At 41.9% G+C, this 13,511-nt stretch overlaps 1 protein-coding gene across 2 annotated transcripts in view; it reads left to right on the top strand.

Moving 5' to 3' along the window:
* Positions 1 to 13,511, top strand: part of usp31 (ubiquitin specific peptidase 31) — a 114,364-nt gene that overhangs the window by 84,131 nt on the left and 16,722 nt on the right. For both annotated transcript variants that reach the window (XM_060943117.1, XM_060943116.1), the window contains exons 8-12: positions 3,140 to 3,251; positions 3,424 to 3,518; positions 5,137 to 5,214; positions 5,528 to 5,657; positions 6,067 to 6,186. In XM_060943117.1, the coding sequence (XP_060799100.1) occupies positions 3,140 to 3,251; positions 3,424 to 3,518; positions 5,137 to 5,214; positions 5,528 to 5,657; positions 6,067 to 6,186 (535 nt within the window). The remainder of the gene's footprint in view (positions 1 to 3,139; positions 3,252 to 3,423; positions 3,519 to 5,136; positions 5,215 to 5,527; positions 5,658 to 6,066; positions 6,187 to 13,511) is intronic.

The raw sequence follows: 13,511 nt of genomic DNA, 5'->3' as shown, positions 1-13,511 counted from the left end.
CGTCCTGAATCATCTGAAGCACATAAAATCCGCATGCCATCTCGCAACAAGTTCTACCTCCAAATAGCCCAAACTATGTCTGACAGATTTTATCCTGTTTACGGTGGGCGTTCCCGCCACGAAACGGAAACCAATCAAAACCGCAAGAGTGAAAGTGATTATCATGCCGTGACCATGTGAATAGTCTTTTATGAATGTGTAAGTGGACGCTCAGCGCTCCGACTCCGGTGTGACTGAGGAAGGTGACGAGTTTTTGGTTTCATCTAATTTAGGTCATTTAAAAACTATAATATTATTTGGCAGTGGGCACATCGGAAAGTGTAAAGTATAACATTTCTGTCAATATGTTTATCATGCTTATATGATAAAAAAACTCGTGAAGATATTTATCTAAATACATGACCTACTCATTCTAAACCTGTCGAACTTCACCGGCGAAGCTCTCAACCCCAGAGGGTTAATGACAAGGAAATATTTTTATTTATGCTACTTTCTAACTTTGCCTTAGCATCTTTCCAAACATCATACAGATGGCAGAAATGAAAGTTTTAAAGGTGACGTAGCTATTTCCCACAAGTTGACCCAGTTCCCTGAGGTCTTAATGAAATGTCTGTGACACGCTTTGGTCTAAATAAAAAAAAGCTCGTGTGTAACTTTTCCCTCAGGTGATGAGACAGAGACTGATGTGGAAGATGGTGATGATTGCAGTGGCAACTCATTTCCCATTATAAATGTTCTGTCAGTAGATTAGTATAAGTAATCGTATGGGGCCGAGTAAAATTAAGGATCAATTTCACTCATGATTTCGTGACTCGGGCAATTTCAAAACTTCGAAATCATGAGTGAAATTGATCCTTAATTTTACGAGGAACCATACGATTACTGGTAGTCATCGACTTACGACCTATGTGACTTACGACCGATCGACTTTACGACCTTCTGGTTATGACTGGGAAGTGTTTCCCAGCTGAGCTAGCTGAGCGTACGACAGTTTCCGCCCCAGCTCCAGGCACATGCGCAGTCTCTCTCGCGCTCCCTCACGCACTCCGTCATACAGTTTCCGCCCCAGCTCCTGGTTTATGAAACGAGCAAATGCTCCCACCAGCCCGAGCGCCGCAACAGCTGATGATGACGTAGACGACCCACAGCCAAGCACCAGTGATGCCAGCGGTCACTAAGTTTTGTATTTTGGTATGTTTCAAACTAAAATGTTTTCTATTTCACACCTGTATTTCGTATTTTTTGTTTTGCACATATTAAACGAATTGTACTGTATGCAGTGTAGTATGCAGTGTTTGACTTAAACCAAATAATGAGCCGAGGTAATGAAACAAGAAAATGTTGATAAAATAAGACTTTAAGATGATTACAATATCATTACACATCACAACATACTTACGTTCATTTAACCCTTTGATGCAAAACATATGCGCACCCCTTCTAATGCACAACATGGGTCAAAAATGACCCGCATTCATTTTCCAGGTTATTTCATGCTGACTGAGTTTTCTTTGCGCTATCTTTTGAAATCAATTTATTTTATGATTGAATATTCCAAGTATTCTTTAAATATCTTGTTTTTAATTACCACAGATCATTAATTTAATTTTTTCTTTCCTACTTTATGAACAAAAATACTTTTTATATTACTACACGTGGGTCATCCAAGTGTGATTTAAAATTAAATGTCTTAATAATAATTTGTTTCAAGTAATTACTTTAGCAGTGAATGGGGCCAGTTATTTATTTATTAACTATGTAGTTAGCTAAGCCAACTACAATAAAATTAGCTAACTAAAGTAGAATATGTCAACAGCTCGGTAGCTAATAGTAATTACTTGTAACTTTCTGACAAGTAATCTACTCACTCTCAAGGTAACCTAAACATAATCAATTTTTTTCTAAGGTAATGTTAGAACAATTGAAAAACATTACTTACATGTATTAGATGGGCAAAGGGCGCTGTGCTGAGCTGTGAAATGTCTGACACAAGCACAATTCACAGTTCCCACCAAACGCTGGAGTAAATGCATGCGGGTCGGTTCTGACCCATGTGTGTAAACTTGATGTAGAATTACAAAAGCTGTGCTTGTTCATAACTTAAGAAAGGAAAAATAAAAATGATGATTTGTGCTAAACAAAAACAAGATATTTACTGCATATTTGGAAAAGTAAATGACAAAATGAATTTATTTCAAAAGTATATCATAGAAACACTCAGCCATACATGAAATAACCTGGAAAATGAATGCAGGAATTTTTGACCCATGTTGTGCATTAGAAGGGTAGTGATACAAAAAGGGGTTTTATTCAAAAAGTAAGAAAGGAAAAAATAAAATAAGGATGTATGATGATCAAAAACAAGTTAATTGAGGAATACCTTGAATACTGAATGATGGAATTAATTTATTGCAAAGATATAGAAGATAAAAACTCAGCCGGGTCACTTTTGACCCATGTTTTGCATCAAAGGGTTAACACAGGCCCACTTATGACCAGATCGGTTTACGACTGGTCAGTCGTAACCAAACGCAGTCGTAAGTCGACGACTACCTGTACTTGTTTATAATATATAGGGCCAAATTCATACTTGGGAAGCCATTCAAGTTCACAACATTTGTCATTCACGTTTTCTGAACCAATCAGGGCGCAAGACTATCTTGCACGTTTGAATCGGTTTCTAAAGCGTCTTTCATCATGACACGGCGACGCGACACGAGGATTTTGAAAGTGGTTTACAAAATTTTATTGGAACTTCTTTACAAAAAGCTATTTTGTTGACAATTTTTGTAACCGTAACCAAGCAACGAACTAGCTAATAGCATTTCAGAAATACGGCCCCGTGTTAAGGAAAACAGCCCTCCTTGATTGACCAATCAGAAGTGAGTAATTTGGCCCTATGTATTCTAATATTATAAATGCAGAGGTAGGCAGGGTGTGTCAGTGGCGTTGGAGTGAAATCATTAAATATGATTTATTTATTTATTTATTTTGTCTTTCCCCCTTTGCACTTGTTGGTGTAACATATTTCCGCTCAGGAAAACCGAGTGCCTGCTAGTAGAAGATTTGACCACAGGTTCTCCCAGACAACCGCACAGATGTGTTAGAAATGTTAAAGGTCTTCTTTCCTGTATCCAAGGTTTGGTCTTCCCTTCGTACTGTACATGGAGCGCACTGTAACCTGGGATGTTCTTCAGAAGGCAATTCTGGAGAAGATGCATCATCTGCTAAGACAAGGCGTTTATATCCAGGTCAGTGCACCATACACAGGCTCAGAAAATACAGCCTTTGATTTATTTATATGTTGATATGGTAGAGAAGTATTTGCAATATATTATTATTATTATTATTACAATGACGTTTTTGTTGTTGTTGTTATCATGAATAAAAGTGAAAATTGAATCCCAGGCGTCTTTGTTTTAGGTGGGGCCCTTCAGCCTGCGAGTGGTTGGTGTGGTGGGGATCACATACTTGTTACCACAGGAGGAATTTCCTTTGTGCCATCCCACTGTGGAGAGGTTGGGTTTTGACCTTGAAGCAAATTACAGCCCAGATTTTAGCTGCTTAACTAAAGCTAAAGCAGGAGTCTGTCTAATTCTTTTGTTACAGCACTTTCTTTTACAATTACGATTCTAAAACCGTCACAGTCGCCTGATAGGGTTATCTATCCGATATCATTTTCTTTAAAACTTTAGAGAAAAGCCATTTGGAAAGAAGTGTGCATGTAGGAGACCAATATTTGGTCAAGATCCTGCTGGTGGCTGGAAAGTCAAGTTTATTTGTATAGCGCTTTTCACAATAAACATTGTCGCAAAGCAGCTTTACAGAATTTGAATGACTTATCTATCCAAAATGAGCAAGCCTGTGGCGACGGTGGCAAGGAAAAACTCCCTCAGACGACACGAGGAAGAAACCTCGAGAGGAACCAGACTCAAAAGGGAACCCATCCTCGTTTGGGTGATAACAGACAACAGTTTTAACATGAATTCAGTTTCGTTGATGTTATAACTCTTCATAAAAAAGAGTTGGAAAGAAGGCCATTACTCAGAACTGGCTCAAGACTGAAGCACCAAGTCATGAACATTGGTTGTCAATCATAGATGATATACTTTTGTGATGGAAAAATCTTACATAGGAGTTGAAAATGAAGAAATACATTTTTTTTTAAATAAAAGACAGGAGAAAATGGCTAACATATAAAGCAAAGAAAGCCATGAATAACCAGGCAGTCTAAAAGCAAGGTACTGTAGACTTCTCCCAATACACAGGCTCTGTTTATTTGTGAATAATTTTTTTAAACAACTTTCCCTTTTATTTTTGCCTCCTTTGTTTGTCCCCTTTTTTGCTCCTTATTTCTGAGTAAATTATTTTGTATTGTATTAAGGATAAAATGAAATTAAAGGGAAAAAAATAATTTGGAGATGTTTAAAATACCCGAAGAAGCATTCACAGTCTCGTCTCATTATCTGTAGCCGCTTTATCCTGTTCTACAGGGTCGCAGGCAAGCTGGAGCCTATCCCAGCTGACTACGGGCGAAAGGCGGGGTACACCCTGGACAAGTCGCCAGGTCATCACAGGGCTGACACATAGACACAGACAACCATTCACACTCACATTCACACCTACACTCAATTTAGAGTCACCAGTTAACCTAACCTGCATGTCTTTGGACTGTGGGGGAAACTGGAGCACCCGGAGGAAACCCACGCGGACACGGGGAGAACATGCAAACTCCGCACAGAAAGGCCCTCGCCGGCCACGGGGCTCGAACCCAGACCTCCTTGCTGTGAGGCGACAGCGCTAACCACTACACCACTGTGCCGCCCCATTCACAGTTTACAAAATATATATATATAAAATCACTTACATGGTAAATCGAATAAATATGGAAGTATAAAGCATAAATATAATTGTCGGTCTGAACAAAAGATAAAAATAGTCAGGTCTGTTTATATGTAAAGATTTCCAGTTTGGAAAAAAATGATGTCTTTTTGAAGGATATGATATCTGATATGCCACCCACCCCCACCACTATCCAGTGGTGTACACTGTTATTATGATTCACTGGATGGATTCGAAAAATGAAGGAAGACAGGAGCCTCAAACTGTTTCCCTGACCTAATGTGTGTTTTGCAGGGCATATAAATCCTGTGGTGCAGGGGGCCCTCCTCATGTCAAGATCGTCGTGGAGTGGGACAAAGAGACCAAGGATTAGTGAGTGCTTTTGCTTGAAATACAGTTTGATATCCTGCAGCTTTTTGATGCACTCTGTGCTTATGTAGTTTGCTGAAACGTAGCCCTTAGAGGACCGAAGAGACGCTGCAGAATACAGACCGACGCTCGACCATCTTTAAAAGAAAAAAAAAAAACCCAACCATCTGTGGAATATCTGTGTAATTACCACAGGGATCTGTGCAACCACACTAAAATTACAGTCCTCTAAGACACAAAATAAGACGTAACTGGCTAGTGAGACTATCAAGCAGTGAGCACAGTTTGAGTGTGTTGTTACGGCTCGCCCCTGCAGTTTGTTTGGCCACACGGAGGAAGAGTACATCCCTGACGCCGAGAGTGTGTACCTGCACCGTGAGCAGCACCATCAGCCCCAGGCTTGTACCCTCGCTCAGTGCTTCCAGCTCTACACCAAAGAGGAGCAGGTAATAACTAGGCCACTCTAAGGAAAAATGTTTAAAAAAAAAGCTGCCTCAAGTTTACGTTTCCCTTGCTTTTGCTTCAAACCAGATTTGCTCAAACAGATGTTAAATGGCATTGAACCAACATTTCTGCTGTCTGTGCTGTTTCATAAATTGCTCCATTCCGCAGAGACGGCTTTAAGCCTGGAACAGCGCCACACGCGGTGTAAAAAATCCCTGCGGTTAGCCCGTTCAGGGGCTGTCGGGAGCGTGGTTTGAAAGCTCGTGCTGCTTAAAGTGGAACGACAGGAAGCTTGAGAAAGTGTCGTGTTGAATGGAGCCTTGAAAATTGCTCACTGAGTAGCTGTACAGTGCGTGCACGCGTGTGTGTTGGGTTATTTATGGCCGTTTCCTGTGATTTGTGGTGTTCCAGCTGGCACCAGATGACGCTTGGCGTTGTCCACACTGCAAACAGCTGCAGCAAGGCCGCATCAAGCTCAGCCTTTGGACCCTGCCTGATGTTCTCATCCTGCACCTCAAGAGGTTCAGACAGGTACAGTTCAGTCCCCAGGTTCTCCAAAGGCAGCAGAACGATAACATCTTGTATTATTCACGCTGTCACTCGTCAATCTCCAAATGCTATACACACTATTTACTGTATGACTAACAGTCGAGATGTTAAAAATATAGCTTATTTAATAACCAGACTAGAATGATCCAACGTGAGTGGTCAGAAGGTGTTTATTAATTTTCTATAACAGCACAGCTCTGACAGTAATGGTGGCTTTAATTCAGATAATATGTTTATATTAAAATACTCATTCTAATACTTTTTCTATAGTAACCGTTCGTTCACAGGGAAGTGTAAAGTGGGGCAAAAAAGTATTTAGTCAGCCACCAATTGTGCAAGTTCTCCCACTTAAAAAGATGAGAGAGGCCTGTAATTTTCATCATAGGTACACTTCAACTATGAGAGACAGAATGGGGGGAAAGAATCCAGGAAATCACATTGTAGGATTTTTAATGAATTAATTGGTAAATTCCTCGGTAAAATAAGTATTTGGTCACCTACAAACAAGCAAGATTTCTGGCTCTCACAGACCTGTAACTTCTTCTTTAAGAGGCTCCTCTGTCCTCCACTCGTTACCTGTATTAATGGCACCTGTTTGAACTCGTTATCAGTATAAAAGACACCTGTCCACAACCTCAAACAGTCACACTCCAAACTCCACAATGGCCAAGACCAAAGAGCTGTCAAAGGACACCAGAAACAAAATTGTAGACCTGCACCAGGCTGGGAAGACTGAATCTGCAATAGGTAAGCAGCTTGGTGTGAAGAAATGAATTGTGGGAGCAATTATTAGAAAATGGAAGACATGCAAGACCACTGATAATCTCCCTCGATCTGGGGCTCCACGCAAGATCTCACCCCGTGGGGTCAAAATGATCACAAGAACGGTGAGCAAAAATCCCAGAACCACACGGGGGGACCTAGTGAATGACCTGCAGAGAGCTGGGACCAAAGTAACAAAGGCTACCATCAGTAACACACTACGCTGCCAGGGACTCAAATCCTGCAGTGCCAGATGTGTCCCCCCTGCTTAAACCAGTACATGTCCAGGCCCGTCTGAAGTTTGCTAGAGAGCATTTGGATGATCCAGAAGAGGATTGGGAGAATGTCATATGGTTAGATGAAACCAAAATAGAACTTTTTGGTAAAAACTCAACTTGTCGTGTTCGGAGGAGAAAGAATGCCGAGTTGCATCCAAAGAGCACCATACCTACTGTGAAGCATGGGGGTGGAAACATCATGCTTTGGGGCTGTTTTTCTGCAAAGGGACCAGGACGACTGATCCGTGTAAAGGAAAGAATGAATGGGGCCATGTATCGTGAGATTTTGAGTGAAAACCTCCTTCCATCAGCAAGGGCATTGAAGATGAAACGTAGCTGGGTCTTTCAGCATGACAGTGATCCCAAACACACCGCCCGGGCAACGAAGGAGTGGCTTCATAAGAAGCATTTCAAGGTCCTGGAGTGGCCTAGCCAGTCTCCAGATCTCAACCCCATAGAAAATCTTTGGAGGGAGTTGAAAGTCCGTGTTGCTCAGCGACAGCCCCAAAACATCACTGCTCTAGAGGAGATCTGCATGGAGGAATGGACCAAAATACCAGCAACAGTGTGTGAAAACCTTGTGAAGACTTACAGAAAACGTTTGACCTCTGTCATTGCCAACAAAGGGTATATAACAAAGTATTGAGATGAACTTTTGTTATTGACCAAATACTTATTTTCCACCATAATTTGCAAATAAATTCTTTAAAAATCAGACAGACAATGTGATTTTTTTTTTCTCATTCTGTCTCTCATAGTTGAAGTGTACCTATGATGAAAATTACAGGCCTCTCTCATCTTTTTAAGTGGGAGAACTTGCACAATTGGTGACTGACTAAATACTTTTTTGCCCCACTGTATGACATTTGCAAAATCGAAGCCTAGTGATAGAGATTTTAAAAAAGAAATGTTTAGTGATTTAACAAAAAGAGGGTAGATGTTTCGGTCATGCCTGATGCGCACACAGATTTGAAAAGTCTCAACCGAGTTTAAAAATGTTAGACCACAGACGTGACACAGCAGATTGAACCGATTTTTAATATTTTGATCGTGATCGTGATCTGCTAAAACCATTTCAGAGTGGCGAATTCAGAGACTTGGGATCGCACAGAAAACTCGCATGATCAAACATGACTTCGGAGCAAAACAAACACGGAGGCAGACGTCAGCTGGTTGCAGTTGTTTTGCACCAAGAAAAACATGCGTGAAGAAGTACAGAGCTCTTTTTTTTTTTTTCCCCCCCTCTTAATCACACCCCTTCCAAGGCTCCATAGAGCAGCATCAGCATGGCTTATACATTTTAGAGTGAGCTTGTGCAAGCTACTGGAGGGGAGAGTGATCACATTCTGTTGTAAGAAAAGCATGGGTGCAAGTATAAAATTTTCAAAAACCTGAAAAGTCTGACCGTGTCAGATGTGCATGGCGCAGCCATGCGGGGGGAGTTACAAAGGGGGGTGAGCCCCCCTTAGGGCTCGAAAAAAAATTTAATTACAAGTTAAAATGGTTGTCTCTCATGCAAACATTTATAATTGTTAGTCCGCAAAGACGACACAGGTTTTAAACAAACTTGAAACTTTACTTAGCCATCATTCAACATTACAGCCATTCCATTCTTCTCGATATGAACGACTAACTCCTAGGTAAGCGCATGCGCAGTAACAGTTAACAAACTCCCCCTTTTTCTTTAAAGAAAAAAAACAAACTTAAGTATATTGCTGTTTAAAGAACGAAACTTCAAAAGAGCAAAGAAACATATACTGCCCTCATATTTACAGTCCATCAAAGTCCATTGTTGTCTTGTTTTTTGTTTTTTATTCTTTGAGGTGCCACACGCCTTCGCTGAGTGCCTTTAGGAGGAGGAGAGCTGACGTTCCTTTCTTTGTCAAGCAGTCAGCAAGCTGATCTTTAGTCGCTGACCACATGATGTGTTGAATGACTCCTGACTGGATAAGCTCCTTGATATTGCTAATTTCAAGCCGTAGTCTCTTCTCTGTGACTGGTTTGGTTGACTTTACAGCATCCATCAGTGAGTGATTGTCAGTTACACATATTATTGGTAAGCCTCTGTGTTTGCAGTCACCTACAGTAAGTTCTGAGTAGAGTGTGGCCAGGAATACTGCATTGTCGATGCCGTCTGCAAGGGCCAGTGTTTCTCCTGCGAGAGTACTTCTCACAACTCTTCTTATTCTCTTTGACTGCCAGCATATAGGAGAGAATCTTCCATTCTCTCCCATGAGCATGATGAGATGACCGCCCTGAGTGCCACCATCAGGAAGGTTGCCCATTGACGAGTCACTGAACACGATTAGCTGTAGGGAGCTGTCTTTGCCTAGGTGCTGGAATTTCAAGGTCACGTCATCAGATTTGAGTTTCTGAATCAGTTTGTTTACTGTGTGCAGGGTTTGAACAGTAGCAGCTTTTGTACTAGATGCTAACATGGACACATCACACATTGCGTCTGGCCTTGTTTGTCTTGCCACCCACAGTATTTGGCCAATCTTTGATCTTAGCATGTCCATTTCTTGATCGGTTAGGGGAGCATCACGCTCAGCAGCTCTAGTTGGGGTCGCTGATATGGGCTGGAGATTTTTGATGTACATACTCTGCTGTACCTGTACTGTGTCATTCATAGACGAAAACTGCATTCCAATATAGCTGAACGTATTGTGCTCTTCTCGTCCAACTTGGAAAGCTGCTTTTAACTGTGGTATGATTGTTGTGGAAAACCTTTCAGATCCTCCCCAGATGAAATCATCCACATGACAGCCGAGTACTCCCATAACATTGGAGGAGTCATCTAGCCAGTAGAAGACTGCTGGGTCAACTTGTGACACGACTGCTCCCAACTGATGCATTGTGTCCTTGACTTTATTGTACCAATAAAGAGAGGCATCTGCTAGTCCATAGACACATTTCTTCAGTCTCCATAGAACACCTTGTCTCTGGGCCTCTGGTGGTGGACGAATGTAGATGTTTCGAGTCAATTCTTTGCCTTGCAAAAAGGCTGCTTTTATATCCATAGAATTTAATTGCCAATGTTTTTGACATATGACAGCCATGATCATTCTTAGTGACTCTGAGGCACATGTTGGAGAATCTTTTGGAAGTTCTTGAATGTGCATTTCCTCAAAGCCTCTGGCAACTAGTCTAGCTTTCGGTGCGACACCATCAGGGGTTTCTTTAAGTGTACACACCCACCTTGTGGAGATGCATTTCTGTCCTTCATCCTTAACCTCCTCAAAGACATCATTCTTTTTCCAGTTGCTTAACTCTGCTTGTTTTGCAGGATCAAAGATATCGTCATCGACCATCAGAATATCATCTGGACTGCTTTCCTCGCATAAAATGCTATGCTCATCTGGTGACGTTTGAACATTGTCCATTTCGCCCAGATTTACTGAGCTTGTGGAACCAGCAAGATCGCCAGATCCATTGAACTGCACATTGTACCAGTTTCTGTGTTTTCCAGTGGCCTTCCCTGCACGACCTAGAATTTTTCCTGTTAAAGTTTGTCCACTGTCTCTATCTGTATATGTCACTGTTTGTCCAGCTTTTAGTCGCAAATCTCCATGTGTTGTGACTGTTTCGTTCTGTACTGTGTCAGCATTTGGTCTGTTGTCAGGTGCAAGTGGAGTGGCTACAGCATGCTCTTCTGATTCAGGCAAGTCATCATGTGTATTGGTCTCTTCCCCACTGTCAGTGTCGTCATCCTCGTGGTTAAGTCCAGAATCTGGTAGTGTTTGTTTGTCATTCACCTCTTGCTGAATGTCCATATCTTCCAGCACTGTTTGTTGAGCATCAGTCTTTCTCAGTCTGGTGTGATGCACACGAACATAGGTGCCCCCATGCCTTACAAAGACTACCACACCATCTTGGCCAATGACCACCCCTGGACCTTTCCACTGTGGGCAGTCAGCTCGTTTGTAGTATACTTTGTCCCCAGTCTCGTATCGATCATCACTGGCTCGCAGTTGTTTGCGAAGGGCTCGTTTGATCCTTTCAGAGCACTCTGCTTCTGTGAATGCTCGGCGTGCTGCATGCAAAGTTGTAATATGCTGAACCATCCAGGTATTCATCGTAGTGCTTTCTAGTGCTGGTGGCTTATCAGTAAGAACTGATGGCAAGTTGGGATTTTGCCCAAAGACCAGTTGGTATGGACTGTAGCCATGCACATTGTGCAATGAGTTCTTTGCCATTAAGGCCCAGTCTAGAGCCATTGCCCAGCTGCATTCATTTTCTCTCTTCACTTTCAACAAGATGTCAGTCAGGGTGTGGTTGTGTCTTTCCAAAAGGTCGTTGCTCCAGGGGCTATAGGCTGCAGTGGTTTTGAGTTCAATGTTGAATTTTTCAGCCATATCCCTCATTTCTTCATTGTTAAATTCACCACCATTGTCACTAAACAGCCTGTGTGGGGGTCCATGCACACTTATCCAGCAGTGGATGAGATGTTTCACGATGTCTTTGGGTTTCTTGGTGGTCACAATACTTCCTGCACTGAAACGTGTGAAGTGATCTATTACATGGAGATACCACACTCCTGGTTCCAGCTCATGTAAATCCACTGCCACTGTCTCATTGTAGGTTGAAGCCATGGGTAAGCCTACTGCAGGCTTTGGCTTTGGCTTGCTGTAACGTATGCATGTGTCACATTTGCTCACAACGTCGTTAAGAATGGCAATGCAGTCATCATCATTGTTACCTGCACAGTCCAGTAATTTTTTGAGCTTTTCCACGGAGGCATGTCCAAATTGTTTGTGTAGTTTTAACAACACCTTCTGTTTTTCCTGTTTTGTCATATTCTCAGTCACTGCCAGAACTTCGTCATTCTGGATGTCAATCTCATCTGAATTATCATTTGCTTTTATGTTAACACAATAGTGACCTGAGGAGGTCAGCTCAAGTTTCACTGGCTGCTTGAACATTGTGGCTTTATCATTTTCAATGTCCAGGACTGCACCTGCTCTTTTCAGAGATGTTTTGCTCAAAAGCAAGGGAATGTCGACTGGCACAACTTCTGTTTCTATCTGGCATTTAGTCTGCCCAATCACTGCTGGAATTGTGACACGCTTTGTGGAATGAACAAGTCTACCATCTCCAAATCGGAATGCTTTGGCACTGTTTTGGGTCTCAAGTTTATCTCGCTTGCTCAGTCCATCAACATAGTTGTCAAGCCATTTTTCTCCACAAACCGTTCTGGTGCATGCAGTGTCAATGACAGCTGATCCTAAAGCTTCCACCATGAATATTTCTGTGTCAGACAATGTTACCTTTGACAACAACGTTATGTGGCATTCTTCCGTGTCTTCTGTGTGACTCTCAATACTTTCTGTCAGTTTTGCCTGTTCATTTTTGTGAGGACAGTCCTTTGCCCAGTGGTAAGTACTCTGACAGATTGCACATCGCGATCTTCCATATTTGTCTAATGGGTTGGACCCAGGCGGCGGCGTAATTTGACTTTGAGGACTCACTTTGTCTTTTTTTCCGGTAAATCTTGTGTAATACGCACAGTCAGGATCACTTGATGCACTAGCACAATCTGGCGGGGAATTGTCGCCAAATATCCGTTTCAGAGCAGATTTCATGTTACTGAATGTTAGGTCTGCGCAAGCAGTAAGAGCCGATTGTTTATCTTTAACAGTCAGTCCAGCAGTATCGAGTAGTTTAAATGCTAGAACAGCATCGGGAAGCTTCATTTTCAATTTACTCATTTTGTTGTATATCCGTTCGAATTCAATGATGTAATCCAGCATGCTAACGTTACCGTCCCTTTTGAGGTTGTCGAACTCCGTGTAGGCGTCATACTGACGGTCTTTTTCCTCTTTCAAGTACACCGTGTCCAATTTCTGCAGAAGCGTTGTTAATCCATTGTCTTTGTTCAAGTCATCCGCGGGTATTTCAAGTGCTATGGTCCTTGCTCTCCCAGTTAGCGACAGTACAACTGCTAGCGCTCGTTTCCTCTGGTCCAACTCGGTAACTAACTTCCAGATTTGGATCTCATTCTTCCAACTTTCATAAGACTTATTTTCATCAGAAAGTGGCGGCACTTTGTAGCTGTGTGCCGCCATCCTCTGCTACCAATGTTAGTCCGCAAAGACGACACAGGTTTTAAACAAACTTGAAACTTTACTTAGCCATCATTCAACATTACAGCCATTCCATTCTTCTCGATATGAACGACTAACTCCTAGGTAAGCGCATGCGCAGTAACAGTTAACAATAATATTAATAGTTATATGATTTGCATATTCACATCAAATGTTTAATACA

The sequence above is a fragment of the Neoarius graeffei genome, chromosome 16 (assembly GCF_027579695.1).
Source record: "Neoarius graeffei isolate fNeoGra1 chromosome 16, fNeoGra1.pri, whole genome shotgun sequence".
Classification (NCBI taxonomy): Eukaryota; Metazoa; Chordata; class Actinopteri; order Siluriformes; family Ariidae; genus Neoarius; species Neoarius graeffei.
This window is presented reverse-complemented; position numbering and strand designations above follow the sequence as displayed.